Below are 18,267 nucleotides of genomic sequence, written 5' to 3'. Positions count from 1 at the left end.
CTGATTATCCTACCTACTATCAAATAGAGTAATTAATTAAAATCATGCACGGGGACCTTGGTGAGTGTTTTTGCGCACATTTTCCCTTTTAGTGCGAGATGGCGTCTGGATGCTGCAGATCGACCCGCCCTCATTATTATCAATCACAGCTGTTGCATTTTCTCACGAAACGAAATGACTCACGGGTACTCGGAGAATAATCAGGGTCTCTAGCACGCAATGCACGAGCCTGATCATTGTCGCCCTCGTGGCATTCCAACTTTAAAACGCAATTCTCATTCCCGCTGTAGACATCAAGATCAGCGTCCTGGTTGATTGGAGACGTAGCAGACCAAAATGCCAGACACACTGATCAGTCAACAACAGGAATCAATCCCCCCGAGCTCCTCTGGAACAGTTGTAGAGGTGACAGAAGGCGCAGAGACCAAGGCAACAGGGCAACATGTCTTCAACGAGCAGACAAACTATGTCCCCAGGAGTACCATCATCACAGTGAGTTATCGTCACTCACAATCTGAGCCAGAAAACTGAGACAAGCAGATCTTCCTCGCATGCTCGACGGTCGACCTCGTCGCCTTGATGGACCAGACGACCCTCGCGGCCAGTTTGTCCATCGTCGGCAACGCCCTGAACGCCAGCGACCAGACGTCCTGGATCTCCGGCGCCTATTTCGTGTACGTTGACTCCTTCTTTCATATAAGTCCTGCGTCCCGCTAATGACCGCAGTACATCCACCTGCTTCCAACTGCTCTATGGCCGCCTCTCCGACATCTGGTCCCGCAAATACGTCCTCTTCACCGGCCTCGCCATCTTCTTCTTCGGCTCGCTGGCCGCCTCCCTCGCGCAAACAGCCACCCAGCTCATCATCTTCCGCGCCTTCACCGGCATCGGCGGCGGCGGCCTCATGACCGTCGCCCAGATGATCGTCAGCGACGTGGTCCCACTGCGCGAGAGAGGTAAGTACCAGGGTATTCTCGGCGCGGTGGTCGCGCTGGCGAACGGCATCGGCCCCGTGATCGGAGGCGCGCTCGCGTCCGCATCGATCGAGAACGATTCCTGGCGGTGGATCTTCCGACTGAACCTCCCGCTCACGGTGCTCACGACGCTGTGCGTGTTCTTCTTCATGCCCCTGCGCAAGGTCTCGGGCGCGTGGAAGGTGAAGCTTGCGGCGGTGGATTTCGTCGGCGCGGCGCTGGCCCTCGGCGGAACGGCCGTGCTGCTGCTGGGCCTGAACTGGGGCGGAGGCGAGTATGCCTGGGCCTCGGCGCATGTGGTTGCTACCCTCGTGGTGGGTGTTGGTGTTTGCGTGGCGTTTGTGCTCTGGCAGTGGAAGGGGGCCGCGTTCCCGCTCGTCCCGATGCATATCTTCCGCTCGCGGATCGTCAACGGCGCGTGTCTGACCATGTTTGTCAATGGGTGGAATTTCCTCGTCCAGGTGTACTATATCCCGACCTTCTACCAGCTGGTCTTTGGGTATTCGACCGTCAAGGCTGGCGCCATGTTGCTGCCCATCACCCTGATGCAGAGTACGTCCTGTCCTCTCCTCTCCTTGCACAGATACACGGCTGATAAATGCTAGCGGCCAGTAGTACCGCCTCTGGGCTCGTCGTCCACTGGATAGGCCGGTACAGGGAATGCATCCTCTTCGGCTGGATGATCTGGGCCGTCGGACTAGGTCTCTTCTCGACGCTGGACCAGTCCTCCGGTCTGGGGAAGCAGATCGGCTATGGGATATTGACTGGTGTGGGTGTGGGCAACACCCTGCAGCCGTACGCTCACCCCTGCACCCCATTCTCACTGCCTCACTAATGACCATGACAGAGCCCTCATCGCAATCCAAGCCGGCGTCGAACGCCGCGACATGGCCGTCGTAACCTCGTTCCGAAAGTATCTCCTCCCTTTCAACTATAGCCAAGAAATCAACACTGACTCTGCACAGCTTCGTCAGGAACCTAGGCGGCACACTCGGCCTGGCCGTCGCCGGAACAATCATGTAAGATGCCATGCCATCCACATCCACATCCACCAACCCACGCAACCACCACTAACATATGCCAGAAACAACCTCCTCTCCTCCTCGATCTCCAGTCTCGGATTCACGGCTTCAGAAACAAGATCCTTTCTGTCCAGTCCGCAGAATTATCTCTCAGGTCTGTCGGCGGATGAAGCGGAGCGCGTGCGTGCCCTGGTCGTACCGGCGTATAAGCGGGGCTTCAGGATCATTTTCGTGGTCGGGGGCGCATTGGCGGCATTTGCGTTCTGTTTGGCGTTTGTGCTGATGCCGCAGGTCGAGTTGAATAGGGCCGACGATGCGAAATTGAAGGAGGAGGCGAAGAAGAGGGTCGACGAGAAGAACGCTTGCTAGATGTCTGTCTCGGTTGACTGTACTGTGGTTTTAGAGTTGAGAGTGGTAAACTAGAAAAATCAAGCTCATCCATTATTAATTCAGTCAGGAGAAAAAAGGTATCCAGGTAAGAGTAGTAAGCGGCTGTCGTGTCCTCGTCACGTCGTCAAATCCAAAACAATCTGGCCCAACCTCCTTTTGTGTACCCTTGCCCCATGCCCATGACCATGCCCATGCCCATGCCCATGCCCCAGGTTGAACGAAACAATCAACGCCCATCAGATGTATAGCAGGCAGATGCAACAAGGCAGAAGAAATCATATCTCATCAATAACGACCACTTGCTCCACCACCCAGTCCACCAAAGCCTGTCCTTCCAGCTTCCACTGCCCGTCATGCCACACTTCGTTGACCCAGTATCCCCAGCCCTTGCCCTGATGCAACGGGAGCCCCCAGGATTTCCGGTAGGTGTCTGCAGAGAAATCGTTGTTGACTTGGAGAGCCCCAACCGCAACCCCAGCGGCCGAGGCGCCCTGCCGCACGCGCCACTCACGTTCCGCTCGCTCGCCTGCTCGGCGTGCTACAGCCTCCTCGTCTTCCGCCTGGTACAGATCGCATTTGTTGCATTCCGTACATCTTGATCCCGGATTGATGCGGAAGTGCTCGCAGAAATGCTTGTAGCCCTCCTCCGCATCTTCTCCATCAGGGCCATTTCGGTCATTGTCGTTAGGATCTTGCCCAGCCGGTGCAATGTTCTCCTGGTTGAAGATGCCAGCTACAAGGCGAGGAACTCGACCTTGTCCCGCTGCCGGAAGAGACGACCCCAGCGCTTTGCGGCAGAGATAACACATGGAATACCCGCAGACGCAGGTCAATTTGTTGCAGCCTGACGACTTGACAAAGGATAAGCCGCACCGAGGACATGTGCGCTTCACCGCAGCTGTGCGCGCGGCCTCAACAGTGGCCCGAAGGTCGAGCAACAGGGGCTCATGACAGATGTGAGGATCACGCCACGGTTTCTGGCAGGTGATGCAACTGACGCGACGGCAAAGAGGATTGGCACATGTGAATCTCTTCGGTCGGACCTTGAGGCACAGATTGAGAAGCGAATTCTTGAGGATAGTCGGCACAGCCATAGGATCCAGTACATATAGAACTATCAGCGGAATGGCGAGCAAAGGTACCATATCGAGAAGTATGACAGTCATCAAGATCGTAGACAAGAGCCCATCACGGCGAAAGTGCCAAGCAATCCCCATGGAAGAAGGGTGGTAAACAGGATCAACCTCGGCGTAAGAGCAGAACGGACAGCGGACAAGTTTCAACTGCGACTTCATCAGAGACTCTGAAGCCAGCCGAGTCTCGAATTTGCAGTAGGTCTCGAGACCAGCCTTCTCCATGATTATAGCTCGCTTGACGGTCTCAGGATCCAAGCTTCCCTCGCAGCTACCGTGGGCAATCGGCGCGATACACTTCAAAGTCGATCTCTCCACGTCCACCGACTTCCCCCATCCTTGCCCAAATAGAGCCTCGTGGATAGTCCTCTGTATGCAACTGTAACAAATGATGTGGGAGTCGACCGAGCAAGTGGAGATTTGTTCAAAAGTCACATCGGCCAGACAGCACTCGCACTCATACAGCGCCTCAACAGCCTGTGCTTCGCGCTCATTGAGCTCCTCGGCCAGCTTGAAGTCTTTGTCCTCCTGTTCCTCTCGCCTCACACGCAGCAAAGGCGCAAGCAGAGCCTCATATAACTCCCTATCCAGCTCGACGCATCCCGTCTCCTTCAGCCTAGGCACCAGTTCCCCATCCGCACGCCGCTGCCATACCACCAGAGGATGCTCGTCCTTGTCCTTCTTGCGTTTGAACGAAGGCAAAATATTATTGAGCGTCGCCCGCCACGTCCGCCTCGACAGCTCCTTCAGCGTCGGCCGCGCCCGCATGTAGCAAAAGTTCGCCTCGGCCAGCACCGCCTCCACCGTACTCCTGCTCAGCCCGCTGAACTCCTTCGCCAGCACACCCTTCACAGAAGCCTTGTACTCGTCGCTCCGGAATCGTTCCTCGGGCGGCACCACATGCTCATCATGCTCTCGCGAAACATCACCATCACCCGCTTCGCCTCCGGTCCCTGTCGGGACGTTCCACCGCCCAGCCACCCATTCATTCTTATGCCGGAGCAGCTGCTCCACGCACACCTGTAGCCTGCTCTGCCCGTCAAACCGCACGAGCAGTTCGCGGAAGACCTCGATCTTCACGTCTGGGAAGATCCGGGCTAGGGTCTCCAGCGCATTGTTGAGCTCTTCCTGCTCCTGTTTCGCGTTCTCGGCCTGGGTGTTCGACGTCAAGGCTGTGATGGCACGCGATCGAGAGGTATTCCCGAACGGGTTGTTTCGGAGGGCTTCAGTAAGGGTCGTGGATTGGTTGTTGCTATTGCTGCTGCTGTTGCTGGACCGGAGCGCGGGGGAGGCCGTGGTGAATCTGGAGAAGCTTGGGACAGGTAGCGAGAGCACCATCGTGGCAACGACGGAAACTCCGCTACATGTTCGTTGTGCGGATCAGACTCAATTCGAATTCAACTCAACTGTCTAGCGGTGATAAGGCCTGTGGCATCCGTGTTTGATGGTTGATTGCTGGTTGCGGGGAGTGAGTTGTGTCAGGTTGAGGTGTGGTCGTTGGTGCCGATGGAGCAGGTTACATAACCATGAAATCGAGGCGTTAGGCGTTAGGCGTTAGGCGTCCTGTTATCGCCAACAACTCAGCAGACAACAAATCACTCACAAGAGACTACGCAAATATCAATTGACTCATAGGGTCTGATTGAACAGCATAATATACTTGCAATATTCAAAAGTATTGTACGATAGCTTACAAATTTGAATTAGCAGACAGTGAACAAGACACCAATGCATTGCTTCTGTTGGCAGAAAATCATGATTTATATACAAAAGCTGATAGACCATATTAACCCAGTATGCTTTTATCTTACAATTTGGCCTTGGCCCCCTCCAACAACTCGGCACCAGCGCCCAGGATGGCGGGCTTGCCGGTCTCCACAACAGTGGTCTGGAAGATGACTGTGTTTCCTTCCTTCCACATCTCCGTCTTCAGGGTCTGACCGGGCAGCACGACACCGGCGAAGCGAACCTTCAGGCTCTTGAACGCACCGAACTTGTTGAAGACGTGCTTGCCAGAGATACCCAGCGAGCACAGTCCGTGCAGGATGGGAGTCTTGAAGCCACCGACCTTGCTGAACTCGGGATCAATGTGCAGAGGGTTGCGGTCACCGTTGAGACGGTACAGAGCAGCCTGGTCCTCAGAGGTCTTCTCCTCGATCACAACATCAGGCTGGCGCTTGGGAGGGTTGTAAGCAGCCGTGGCACCCTTGGGGCGGGGAGCAGTGGGCTTGGGGGAACCACCGAAACCGCCGCTGCCACGGATAAAGACGGTAGACTCGTTGTAGAACAGGTCCTCTCCGGTCTTGGCATCCTTGGTGGTGTATCCAGCAACAACAAGAGCGGCCTTACCCTTGTCGACCACCTCAATGAGCTTGGGGTATGTCAAGGTCTTGGCCTCGGTAGGGATGGGGAACTTGCGAACTTCCATGTACTGCTCACCGTGCAGCAGCATCATGGGAGAGAAGTTGGCCACGATGTCGTCCATGTTCCAGGGGGTGGCAGTGTTGAACCAGGGGATCACACCGAAAGTGGGGAGAGGCTGGAAGTGTTCATTGTTCTCGTACACCAGAGGAAGGTCAGTGCGCTTGGCACCAACGCTGAGATTATAGAGGATGACATCGCGGTCGACGTAGTCGAAAGCGGTGCCCTCAGTAGTGGCCTGCTTGGCCTTCTCAATGTTGGCAAGGATCTCGTTGCCACCTTCACCACCACCACCACTGCGGTTGGACATGTTAGCCATCACCTTCTCGGTACCAGCCTGGCTGTCCTCGGGGTGGTCAGCACGACCATCATCGAAGTCAATGATCTGCTTCCACTGCTTGAGAACAGCCTCAGGAGTCAGCTTCACGTCCACAGGGAATCCGTGGCCGCCAGAACGCTGCCAGCGAGTACTGGAGAACCATCCGCTGCCGCACTCGTAAAGACCCTTGCTGCTGGGCTCCGGGCACATGTCAGAGCAGAGAAGGGCGACCATGGGGGCAACATAGTCGGGCTTGAAGGCCTGAACCATCTCCTCAGGCATAATGGTACGGGTCATGTTGGTGCCCGCGTTGGGCGCAATGGTGTTGACCTTGATGTTGTACTTGGCACCTTCAATGGCGAGGGCGCGGGAGAGACCAAGGATACCCAGTTTCTACTAAGATTAGCAAGCCGATACGCTTTCGGTCAACGAGAAGGTCTTACCGCGGCAGCATAGTTGGCCTGTCCAAAGTTGCCGTAGATACCGCTGGTGCTAGCGGTGTTGACAATCCGACCGTACTTTTGCTTGAGCATGTAGGGCCAAGCGGCCTTGGTCACCTTATAGGTACCACGCAGATGAACGTTGATGACAGGGTTCCACAGATCATCGTTCATGTTGGTGAAGGCCTTGTCACGGAGGATACCGGCGTTGTTGACCAAGATATCAATGCGACCGAAAGCATCAATGGCAGTCTTGACGACTGCGTCGCCGTCCTCGCAGGAGGCCTTGTTGCCAACAGCCTTTCCACCCATCTTCTTGATCTCCTGGACGACAGGTTCGGGATCGACCAGATCGTTAACGACCACGGAGGCACCGAGCTTAGCGAACAGAAGACAGTACGAGCGGCCCAGACTGGATAAATCAGCGCATGTTCCTTAAGGATCAAAAAACCAGATAATACACACCCATTACCACCACCAGTAACGAGGGCAACCTTGCCCTTCAGATTAGGCTCTTCTCCAGCGGGAGCGCTAGGAGTCTTCATGCCATTCTCCAGGAGGGTCATGAAGTCGGCGGGGCCGGTAGGATACTCTGGCTGAGAGTAGTCGTAGACATCGTTCCACTTTCTTGCAATGGCTCCGGGAGTCAGGGAAGCGTCGGTCTTCAACAAGGCACCCTTGGCACGCTCCCACCGGAGCTTGGCCATGTGGCCACCGCCGACCTCGAAAATTGAGCCACTCTCAGTGGTATTCGAGGGGTGGACCAGAACAGCGACAAGGGGGACAACCCAGTCGGGCTTGAGGTTCTCCAAAACCTCAGGAGGCATGATTGTAGCGGTCATACGGCTGGCAGCTGCTGCAAGTCAGACACCGGGCTGGAAGGTATATGAGATCCTTCTCTCAGACATACCGATGGGAGCGATAACGTTGGCAATGATGTTGTACTTGGCACCCTCCTTCGCAAGGGTCTCAGTGAAACCGACCTGGCCGAGCTTGGCGGCTTCCGATTTATTAGCTTCAGTGACATACTGTCAAGCGACAAGCAACTCACCAGAGTAGTTCGCCTGGCCGAAGTTGCCGAAGAGACCGGCTGCCGAAGCGGTGTTGATGACACGACCATACTTCTGTTTCCGGAAGTGAGGCCATGCTGCTCTTGCGCACTGAACAGGAAAATCATGGTCAATACCCGGGCAAACAGAACGAACTTGATGGTTGCTATGCTAACCTTGTATGCACCGTAGGTGTGAACTTTGTTGATCAGGTCCCAATCCTGATCTTTCATGTTCTTGAAGCTGACATCACGGAGGATACCAGCGTTGTTGATGAGAACATCGATCCGGCCGAAGTTCTTGATGGCAGTCTCAATGATGGCTTCACCGTTCTCAACGCTGTCGTAGTTGGCTACTGCCTTGCCGCCAGCCGCTCGGATCTCCTCAACTACTACATCAGCAGCCTACGTAGAAATTGAGTTAGTAGCTGTCATACAACCACCGTGTTTGATAGATGGTCAGTCGTACCTTTGATGACGCCCCCTCACCGGAGTGGGAAACACCCAAATCGTTTACAACGACATTGGCACCTCTGGAAGCGAAGAAGGTAGCGTAGGCCTTTCCAAGACCACCACCAGCTCCTGTAACAACGACTGTCTGGTTGTCAAAGCGCAGCTCAGACATATTGGATAGATTTAGAAGGAAAGGAAAGTGAGGGTATCCAGAAGAAGATCAAATCCGGTGGTGCACTCAGCACACAGTTCTGTTCAAGGGAGGAGAGAAGAAAGGGGACAAAGGACTCAAAAGACGATTCGCCGGAAGGATGATAGTGAGGTTTAAAAGGAAGAAATTCTGGGGAGCCGGGGATACCGTAGGAGACCGGAACTGGATCTGGGGGGAACAGGTGAGGTGGATAAAGGTTGGAAGACGGTCGCAACGCTCGGCAAGCTCCAAAGGAACCTCGGTATCTCCCAAGTGAAGCTCGGGGGTTCCGCTGCCAGACGCCAAAGCGGATTTGGCTAGGCAGATGATGCGTTTTCACATGCCGATGCTATAGTCATGAGACGTTTGTTGTCTTTCTATTTTCTACTAGCTGTTGCGTCCTCTTCCACATGCTCAATGCTCGTTTTCTACAACTTGCATCATTCTTCAAGGATCTATTTCCTTGCGATCTTAGTGGCAGAAGAGCTCAGAGGGACTATCTGCTGACTCAGCGGGCATGTGCCGGACGTCATTGTCACGTGTGACACGCGGGGTGGAATCACTGATGGGTTGTATAACTCCTGGTCATCGAAATGATATCGATAGTAAGCCCGGTGGACATCTCAAAGAAAGTCCCGAAAGAGTCTTCTAGATCAATTTGCTCAGATGCGGGAAGTCATTCAGGCACAATCTTATCCCGTGGGGGAAGCTCGACTACCCCAGATTTCGGTCGGCTCTCGTCCGAAAGAACAAATAATATATAGCCATCACAAAACGGAAGTAGTCATAGTAGACAACCACAGCACCTAGATCGCGGAAGATCCTACAAAATGCCTCAAATCATCGACGATAAATCTCAATACTGCATCCCATTCCTGCTGAAGCGGTTGGAAGCCCACCAGGCACGCTATGGGAATGACCCAAACAATACCCCGCCATTCTTCCTAGGGCTCAACGGTGTCCAGGGAGCAGGAAAGACTGTGCTGGTGAGCTACTCGAATCGCTCAGAAGTATTCCCTCGATATGTATACTGAGCCAGAGGTAAACGCCAGGTCTCGACGCTTCAATCGACCCTTCGGGCACCTCCATATTCCCTCCCGGTCGTCACGATCTCCCTGGATGATTTCTACCTCACCCATGGGCAACAACAAACACTAGCCAGATCCTTTCCTTCCAACCCTCTTCTCCAGCATCGCGGCCAACCGGCGACCCACGATCTCCCTCTAGCTGAAAAAGTCTTCGAGTCTCTCCGTGCCGGCCGTCCTACCGCTATCCCGCAATATGACAAGTCCGCTTATTCGGGACAGGGCGATCGTGTACCTGAGAGCCAATGGGAGACAGTCAACGGCGACGGACAAGAGAAAATCAAAGTGGTCATCTTTGAAGGCTGGTGTGTTGGCTTCCGTGCTTTGGATGATGAAGTCCTCAGGGGGAAGTGGGAGGCCGCAGTCCGCCAGAAAGACCAGGGTGATTATAATGGCCGCTTAGGGCATGTGAAGTTTGAAGATGTCAAGGCCGTCAATGACGCCTTGAGGAAGTATGATGTATTGACCGAGTTCGTGCCCTTGCTCTATTGGATCGCTCTAGACGCTGATGCTAACTGTTCGAATGCAGTCGGCTCGACGCATTGGTTCATATGTGAGTTCCCACTACTTGATATCATATTAATGCTCGCTTGCTAAAGATCTCCAAGCGATGCGCAAGACCTCCACTTTGTCTACGACTGGAGACAGGAACAGGAAAGGACGCTGCGTGCAACCAAAGGAACCGGCATGACTGAGGAGCAGGTGTCTCACTTTGTGGATGGCTGTACGTATATCGAATTGGCGGACGAGCATCAGCTAATGTATGACAGATTACCCCTCTTACGAACTCTTCAGTGAGACACTTCGAGAAGGGGCCTTCAAGCCGGCTTCGAACTCAACAGGCACCGACTGGCAAGGCAGACAGCTCCGTCTTATTGTCAGTAAGGAGAGAAGGGTGCAAGAAGTCATTGAGATTTAATTAGTCGGCTATGGGCTCGGAATCTTGGACGTAGATCGGTGTGGGTTTGCTCTCGCAAGGACGACTAAAGGAGTGGATATATACGGCCACAAAAAATATGTACATACATACATACCAGGAGGCATATTACAACTGTCTATAGAACAGATCGTAAACATCTAGATATGGAAATCTAGTCTAAGCTGCCTAGGACTTGTCAATTTGACTAAGAAAGGATGAGTTAGGAGGTTGAAGCTACATGACCCAAAGCCGAGGCTGGAACTCGACTCACAAAGGCCAACGCGACGCATACAGCAAACTAGTACGTAGCCCTTTATGTCCAGGGAAGCCAAAGCAGGGGGAAGCTATGCGGAAAACTGTCTATGACCTATTTTACGATAGATTATGACTAGAGGTTATGGGTTGCTTGAACTTCTCCATTTTTGTACCCGAGAATCATAGACCATTATACGCTAATCGAGAACAACTCATGTGAACCAAACAACCCAGGATAGAGAACCGCCGTGTAGAAGATTGCAACTAGTTCATCTGTCTGATGAGAGCATTGATGTTCTCCTCACGGTTACCAAGGTCACCACCCTCGATGAAGTGCTTGAACTTGCGGGTGCGGAAGCCACCAGTGGGGTTGGAGAGCTTGAAGGGCCAGAGGAAGTTGTTGGCCTGCTTGAAGTTGGGGCCAACGGTGTAGATCTCGTGGATCAGATCTTCCATGCAGACAATGCCGTACTTGCCAAGGGCCTCCTCAATGACCTGGTTGTCGGTGAGAGGGACACGCTGCTTGTTGACCTTTCCGTAACCACGCTTGTAGATGAGCTCACGGACGCTCTTGAGGTTGGGGTAACCATAAGCGATGTAGGGGTTGATGATGGTCAACATCTCCTGGGTGGCCTTGGTGAGGCGGATGAAGGTACCGTTGTTGATCTGGACCAGACGGAGAAGCTGCAGGATCTTGCGGGGCTGAGGAGCAATCTTGTTGATACTGCAGATTTATTAACACCACGGTACGGTGACTAAAGGCTCGAGTGAAACATACCCCTTGATACGGACAACGAAGACCAGCTTGGGCTCGTCAGGGACGTAGAAGTTACCCTGCTGGCGAGCAACGCGAGCAAGGCGGATCTTCTCACGCTCAGCATCGCGGTACTCCTTGACGTAGGACTCAGCACGCTTGAAGATAGCTTCACGCTTCTTCTTGTTGGCCTGCAATTTGCAAAGTTAGCGGCATGCCTTTTCAAACAGATCACAAAACGAATCAATGGAAAAGGTATTGTCAGCCCCGAAAGATGGTTAACGAAAGCGACAGCATCGACCCGAAGGTCTAGTCGCGTAAGGTGGAAATTTTATCATCACACAATTGAATAAGTTGAGAAACAGGTAAAGAAAATTGCAAAAAACTAACCTCCTTCTTCTTCTGAGCCTCCTCGCGGGCAACAGCGCGAGCCTGCTCCTGGCTCTTGCGCTTCTTCAGGAGGGTCTCAGGGACGAGGACCTGGTCCTGGGTGGGGACGGTGCTGGTTTGAGGTCAGTATAGTCTGTCCATGCAATCAAACGAAAGCAAGTATTCGCCGAGTGTAAGAATTGCAGCTATAGTGCCACATTCTCAACTGAAGGCAGATATAAAGAAAACTCGACGACATCCATTTGATCGGTGAGGCAAGGCGTTGCACTGAAACACTAAACTGAATTCTGGTACTAGTCACAGCATTCTCAGCCTGACGTTCACAATTCAGCAAGGATGGCAAGCTTTTATCCTCAGCCGACAAAACCCCGAGCATTGCGCTCAGGAAGTTATGTTGTCGCTGTTCGCACCGATTCCTGACAATCTGTTCTCAAGACTGTCGGAGGGCACGATAGCTCACAACAATACTTTTCAAGGAGAAGGCCAACGACGCTTTCAACCTCAATACCCCAGACCATTCATCATCCAGGCTCCATGCTTCCAGTGTTCAGACGGGAGGAGAGCTCGGGTTGGAGAGAAGGTCACGGGAAAAATCGAGCTGGTGCCCAGCGACCAAATTGATCGCAGCATCTCCAGCGAGAAGGACGACTATGAACTGAAACCTTACGGGCTCGCAAAGCGAAACAACCGATAGGGATTCAATCAAAGGGTATCATACGTAGCAGTCGAGGCCATTGCGACGGTCCGTTGATTCGCGAGTTGGGCGGTTGGCGAAGGTTGTCGGGATGAGAAAAAGTTCGAGGAAGAAATCAATTGAAGAGAAAATCGGTTGTGTGGGTGGATTAGTCGCACTAGCCTATGAGCGGTTAGCGCAATGGGGCTACTCGTCCTTTCCCTTTTAGTCGAACATTACCCTTATCTATCAGGGGAAGGATATCACATGACCTATCAGATAACGACCTGGCGATGACAACATCTCACGGTTGATCTACATGTATCTACCCCGCGGCATGCCCTATTCCCCTGGAGACATCAATACCGTTAATCATTATGTCGACTCGTCGAGGTGTCGGACTCGGAGCGTTTGCGAATCGCACGCAAACAAGTCAATCCTATGCCAACCATGGCGCCAACCTTCGCTCTGCGCACCTTGCCTCCCTCCAAACACAACTTTCCGTATTCCAGTCGTTGCTTCACACATTTGCACTAGAACATAGTTCAACGATCAAGTCGAATCCGACATTCCGAGCAGAATTTGCTCGTATGTGCAATGCTATCGGGGTTGATCCTCTTGCAGCCAGTAATGTCAAAGGGAAAAATGGCCGGAGAGGGGAAAGTGGTAGCTTCTGGACGCAGATTATGGGCGGTGACATGAATGACTTCTACTTTGAGGTTGCGGTCCGAGTTGTAGAGCTCTGTCGATCCACGAGAAGTGAGAATGGAGGCTTGCTAGGTGTTGAAGAGTGTCGGAAACAGGTTGGCAAAGGGAAAGCCATCGGGAGCGGCTTGGAGGTCACTGAGTACGGCTTCAACCTCTTTCTCATTCATTCGGACTGTGTTAACTGTCTTTTGATGTACAGTGACGACGTTCTCCGCGCTGTGAAATCACTTGGACCCCTTGGGTCTGGGTTCTCCATTGTGCAAGTAGGGAGCAAGCAATACATCCGCTCTATCCCCAAGGAGTTGAACACAGATCAGGCCACAGTCCTCGAGGCAATCCAGATACTGGGCTATGTCAGCGTATCCATGTTGCAGTTGAACTTGAACTGGGAAAAGGCCCGCGCACAAACTGTCATTGATGACCTTGTAGCAGACGGCCTAGTTTGGGTGGACGCGCAGGGCGAAGAGAATGAATACTGGTCGCCCCAGAATCTCCTTGATGACAGCGGATGATATTTCTTATACTCGAAGATGGGTCATTTATCGCTAAACAAAGGCTTCCTTTTGGCCAATGACGACCAAGCAACGTCGCCCTGGATAGCATGCTCACATCGTTTCTGCTCCGAGGCGGCATGTCAGGGAGCCGGCTACCGTCCCTTCAAGCCACGAGGTTGCTCGAGGCAATAGGCGGATCGATTCGGGATGGGAGAAACCTATATCGGCGACCACTGTTGAAGCATGCCCGCCGCTTCATGCTCGCGACTCGGTCCCGCATCGCACACGTCTAAACTATTCATGTACCTGAATAGCTTCGATAGCGGTTACACACACATAGATATATATGTACAAGGGCTCGCTACTCATGATACGAAGAGAGAAGCTGTTGCTTTCGCGGCTCCTCATCTCCAAATGTTATACAGAGTTGGTCTGCGGGTAGACACCAAGTCCATCCCATAGAATATATTGCTCACTCTCAGGCAACCAAAGCAATTCATACTACTCAAAATATAACTAGATCATCGCTACTATGGAACAACATCATTTAACCAAGATTTCCTCTCTGTTCTCATTCAGTCTAGACATCGAACCATCTGTAGAATATGAATATAGGGCACACATAAGATGATAACATGGAGAGAAAGATCGACAGCGAAGTGTCATCGACCAAGGGCCGTAATGGAACGGAAGCAGACAGAAATTCATACGCATTTGTATTCCCAGAAGCAGCATTAGACCATGAGAGAAAGAAACAGGATGCCATTATAAACAATCTTTTTTAAGCCTTGATAGCTCCGCCCAATGCACCACCGCCGAATTGCTGTCCGCCGGGCCGACGGCCTTGCTGGCCACCGGGGAATCTGGCGCCACCGCGGGCATGACCTCCGCGGCCGGAACCACGGCCACCACGGGCGCCGGCGCCCTGATCGCGCTGGAAGGCGTTGGCCATACCCTGGGTGCGCTGCTCGAGAGTCTTCTCGTTGGCTTCCAGGAGGTTCATGGACTTGTCGGCCAGAGTGACGATCTGGGACTGCAGGCGCGACAGCTCGACGCCCTTGCGGAAAACGATGGCGTTGTTGACCTGATCCAAAGCAGCACCCAGCTCTTCGTGCGAAATCATACGGCTGATGATGGCGGTGATCTTCTTCTCAGAAAGCTCGAACATGTTGGAGAGGGTGGCGATGGAGAGGCTGTCGTAGAAAGGAGCGTAGGTGAAGAGGTAGGTTCTCAGGCCCTCCTCCTGGACCTGCTGGGAAAGCATCTCCTTGATCTTGTCGGGCTGGGGCATCAGATCCCAGATCTTGATCGAGTTGAGCATCTCGGCAGCCTTCTTCCAGTCACCCGCAGCAAGGAACTTGGCGCTCATAATCACGCCGTCACGAGTATTCTCCGCGGGACCAGTGAAGACCTGGCGCTCATTGTAATCCAACATACGGCGGAAGGTCTTGGAAATGACACGGCGCTTCATCTCGGGAGAAGAGGAAGTCTGGGCCATCAGGGGAACTTCCAGGAACATGCTGGAGGTGAGGTAGATGCACTCGAGCAGCTCCAGGTTGATGTGCATGTGGAACGGCAGCTGGCGCTGACGCTCAAGACGCTCCTGCTCCGGGGATACCGTGGAGTAGCGCTGCATAATGATACCCTGGGCCAAGAGCTCCTTTTGACGTCCACTGCCGCAGACTTCGGAAAGGGTGTTCTGAGCTTCGTAGATGAGACCGGAGCGGAAGGCGCAAAGACCAATTTGCACCAGCGTCCGGTTGAAGAGAATCTGAGTGCTGACGTCAAAGTTGGAAATGTTCTCGGTGAGATGAGACATGAGCATCAGATCACGAGAGCGGTAGTACTGGTCGTGCAGGGCAAGGAAGTAAATCTGGCACAGCATCGCGCGGGCTCTGATGATACCATCGCTGTACTTGAACAGATAGTTGCAGAGGGACAAAACGAGGTTCTCGACGTTGCCACTGCTGGCCCGAGGGGTAATGCCAGAATCCAGCTCAGAGGGAAGAGCCTTCCATGTGGCATCTTCAAGAATTGTGATAACCAGGGAGGGCTTGAAGTAGACGTGCTCCAACCGTCTCATGACCACCCGGTTGACACTGTCCTGTCTGGGATCGCTCTTTTCGGCTTCGTTCAAACCTTCGACGTAGGCTTGGGCGCGAACAAGATCGGTGTACAGCAGCTTCTCATCACTCAGACGCTCAATGTACTCGGCGGTGTGGGGGTCGATGTGTTGCAGGGATCTAGTAAGCTCGTCATCGAGTCTCTCGGCGAGAGACACGATGCTGCCGGGAATGTAGAGGGTCTCGCCGGGGACGACGGTGGGTTGCTTCTCGTCATCTTCCCATTCTTCGGCACCTTCGGTCACAACGTGGTCACGGTTGTTCTCCAAAACCGACAGTAGGGACGATAAGTCCTGCTCAGCGGACTTCCAGTGATCGACGGCCATATAATTGGCGCTGGACGTGGATGTGAGGTCGAAACGCGTGGAAATGAGAGTAAGGTAAACACGGATGCGCTGATAAGGAGTCTGAGCCACCTCCAGAAGCTTCTCCATCGTCCGAATCTGCTCCGTGCGGTCTGTGTTCTTCTTACCTCGCGACTCGACGATCACACGGAGGTGCTTCAGGATGCTCTCAGGAGTGTACTGAAGTGTCTTGCCACCGCGGCCAACAGTTGCGAAGCCATCATCATCGACAGCGACGGCGGGAGCCTCAAGACGCTCCAACTTGGTGATGCGGGGAGCAGCAATAACGGGGGCGGCCTCCTCATCGTCGCTTTCCATGAAGTCCTCCTTGTCCTTCCGGTACTTGTTGATCAGGTTGGCGTAGTCCTTGTTATTCTTCTTGATACGCTGCTTGGCAGCGTTGAAGCCCTTGGCCTGGCTGGCGTTCAGCTTCTTATCTCCCGACTTCTGCTTGGCAACAGTTTCGTTCACGAAATCCTCAAGGTCGGCAACGGTCTTGATGTAAATCTTGGGAGTCGGACCAGCTTGCGCGATCTTCGCAACCTGTCGGTTCAGCTTGTCGAACTCTGTTATCCCATGTCAGCCCATCTCACACATTCAACCCACCTCCCTATTCCGGTCTCCACATAGATAGCGGCATGTGAAAGGAACAAAACGCACCTGTCGAGATAACAGCCCAATCGTTGATCTTCTTGGCGTTCTCAATCAGCTTGATCGTGTTCTCAAGCTCATCCAATCTCTTATCCTTGGCACTCTTGACAACCGTGACTTTCTCCTCCTCTTCCTCCTCCTCGCTGTCGGAAGCAACATCCTTCAAAAACTTGTTTGCACCCTTTTCCTCGTCGGACTCCTCCTCCTCCGAGGTCTCCTCTTCCTCCTCGCTGGATTCTTCCTCCTCGGCCTTTTCTTCCTCCTCGCGATCGCTGTAAAGCTCCTCCTCGTCAGACGAGCTGGACTCGCTGTCGCTACCACCGCCGTAAAAGAAACGTGACATGTTTGCGGTTCGAGGGGTTATCGGACGAAAAAGGTGTTTTCGCGGACTTGTTCACAAACTGGCCGTATCTGCTGATGCCGGACAGGACGCGCGGGGTGATAAGGTGGTGGACAGAGTTAACGGCCCTCTTGATCTGTTTGCCCGTGCCTGATGGCAAATTCAGTTGTGAAGTGAGGGTTCCTAGCCGCAGCGAGTTTGGCCGCGCGAGCCACACACGAAATTTAAGCGAGTCGGCACCTAACCGTATATGGCAGTTTGTCCTGTTTGCATTGCCTTTCCCCGCGAGTCTTTTGTATCTGAATAGCCTCACAACCAATGATACCTCCAGTTCTTTCACGCCCCCGTGAGTATATAACAACGTTTTGGAGGCTTCCGAAATGCAGACGGGTCGTCCTCATATTAGTCTCATCGAAAGCAATACAACAACCGATTGCACAACTATCCCGAACGCCATCCATATTTTTACTGGGTTCAACTGTTCAACCACTACAGTCATGCATGGCCTACGCTAACACTTTCTGGACTCTGACTCATTTAGACACATCAGCCACTAGTCTGGATCGAGAACTATGTGCGTTCTCTGATATCCATCGAACTTTGACTTTCTAAATTTAGGTATCCAAGCTATAGCAATGGCTCTGTTGAGCAGCGATGGAAGGAAGCAAGAGGCAAACAACATCAAATGACAACAGGGGAATAGAAATTGGCATCGCCACAAAGATAGCAATGAGAAATGGAAAAGAAAAATTTTAACACGATGGTGAGGTGAGAGAAAGAAACAATCTTCGCAAAACCTCCTATCATGAGACTCATGACCAACGTCTGGGCATGGTACACGATGATCTCGTTGGGAAAGATTGCTCAGGGAAGGTAAAAGCAACCGGATCAGGAAGCTCGACTATAATAAAACAGGCCGCCTGCACCGTGGAAAGCCACTCTCTAAACTGGCCGGATATACTAGACTCAGAGGCTATCTCGTCACGGCGAAGGGCCTTGATGTTACAATATAACTTCGTCCCCTCCCAGTTGGACCACTTTTCGAACTGAAGATGTAGCCTTGAACAAGTAGTCTCAGGAGATGCACTTGGGGCAGTGGCTGGCGTTGACATGATGAAGCTGGCTGACGTCGTAAGCCCGC

At 53.0% G+C, this 18,267-nt stretch overlaps 7 protein-coding genes across 7 annotated transcripts; 3 read left to right on the top strand and 4 right to left on the bottom strand.

The window, feature by feature from the left end:
• Positions 1–336: 336 nt before the first annotated feature.
• On the top strand, positions 337–2,365 carry Aspvir_003503 (putative MFS drug transporter; the record flags this gene model as incomplete). Its single annotated transcript, XM_043275085.1, has 7 exons — positions 337–492; positions 541–674; positions 727–1,526; positions 1,580–1,769; positions 1,822–1,887; positions 1,940–1,993; positions 2,059–2,365. The coding sequence occupies 7 exons, from the start codon at positions 337–339 to the stop codon at positions 2,363–2,365; spliced, it is 1,707 nt and encodes a 568-aa protein (XP_043131020.1).
• Positions 2,366–2,661: 296 nt separating this feature from the next.
• On the bottom strand, positions 2,662–4,857 carry Aspvir_003502 (E3 ubiquitin-protein ligase; the record flags this gene model as incomplete). The annotated part of the gene is made up of 1 exon (XM_043275084.1): positions 2,662–4,857. The coding sequence occupies one exon, from the start codon at positions 4,855–4,857 to the stop codon at positions 2,662–2,664; it is 2,196 nt and encodes a 731-aa protein (XP_043131019.1).
• Positions 4,858–5,326: 469 nt separating this feature from the next.
• On the bottom strand, positions 5,327–8,372 carry mfp (putative peroxisomal multifunctional beta-oxidation protein (MFP); the record flags this gene model as incomplete). The annotated part of the gene is made up of 7 exons (XM_043275083.1): positions 5,327–6,652; positions 6,703–7,111; positions 7,165–7,552; positions 7,610–7,699; positions 7,751–7,859; positions 7,925–8,152; positions 8,217–8,372. The coding sequence occupies 7 exons, from the start codon at positions 8,370–8,372 to the stop codon at positions 5,327–5,329; spliced, it is 2,706 nt and encodes a 901-aa protein (XP_043131018.1).
• Positions 8,373–9,220: 848 nt separating this feature from the next.
• Aspvir_003500 (TDA10 family protein) lies at positions 9,221–10,394 on the top strand (the record flags this gene model as incomplete). The annotated part of the gene is made up of 5 exons (XM_043275082.1): positions 9,221–9,376; positions 9,443–9,945; positions 10,005–10,028; positions 10,084–10,199; positions 10,246–10,394. The coding sequence occupies 5 exons, from the start codon at positions 9,221–9,223 to the stop codon at positions 10,392–10,394; spliced, it is 948 nt and encodes a 315-aa protein (XP_043131017.1).
• A 519-nt stretch (positions 10,395–10,913) lies between these two features.
• Positions 10,914–12,528, bottom strand: Aspvir_003499 (60S ribosomal protein uL30; the record flags this gene model as incomplete). Its single annotated transcript, XM_043275081.1, has 4 exons — positions 10,914–11,373; positions 11,428–11,594; positions 11,794–11,905; positions 12,512–12,528. The coding sequence occupies 4 exons, from the start codon at positions 12,526–12,528 to the stop codon at positions 10,914–10,916; spliced, it is 756 nt and encodes a 251-aa protein (XP_043131016.1).
• Positions 12,529–12,843: 315 nt separating this feature from the next.
• On the top strand, positions 12,844–13,686 carry Aspvir_003498 (ESCRT-II subunit protein SNF8; the record flags this gene model as incomplete). Its single annotated transcript, XM_043275080.1, has 1 exon — positions 12,844–13,686. The coding sequence occupies one exon, from the start codon at positions 12,844–12,846 to the stop codon at positions 13,684–13,686; it is 843 nt and encodes a 280-aa protein (XP_043131015.1).
• A 763-nt stretch (positions 13,687–14,449) lies between these two features.
• nip1 (translation initiation factor eIF3 core subunit c) lies at positions 14,450–17,129 on the bottom strand (the record flags this gene model as incomplete). Its single annotated transcript, XM_043275079.1, has 2 exons — positions 14,450–16,701; positions 16,796–17,129. The coding sequence occupies 2 exons, from the start codon at positions 17,127–17,129 to the stop codon at positions 14,450–14,452; spliced, it is 2,586 nt and encodes an 861-aa protein (XP_043131014.1).
• Between the last annotated feature and the right edge of the window lie 1,138 nt (positions 17,130–18,267).

This window comes from Aspergillus viridinutans (assembly GCF_018404265.1).
Source record: "Aspergillus viridinutans IFM 47045 DNA, scaffold_15, whole genome shotgun sequence".
NCBI classification, from domain to species: Eukaryota; Fungi; Ascomycota; class Eurotiomycetes; order Eurotiales; family Aspergillaceae; genus Aspergillus; species Aspergillus viridinutans.
Note: the sequence above shows the minus strand (reverse complement) of the source record. Positions and strands in the feature narration are given on the sequence as shown.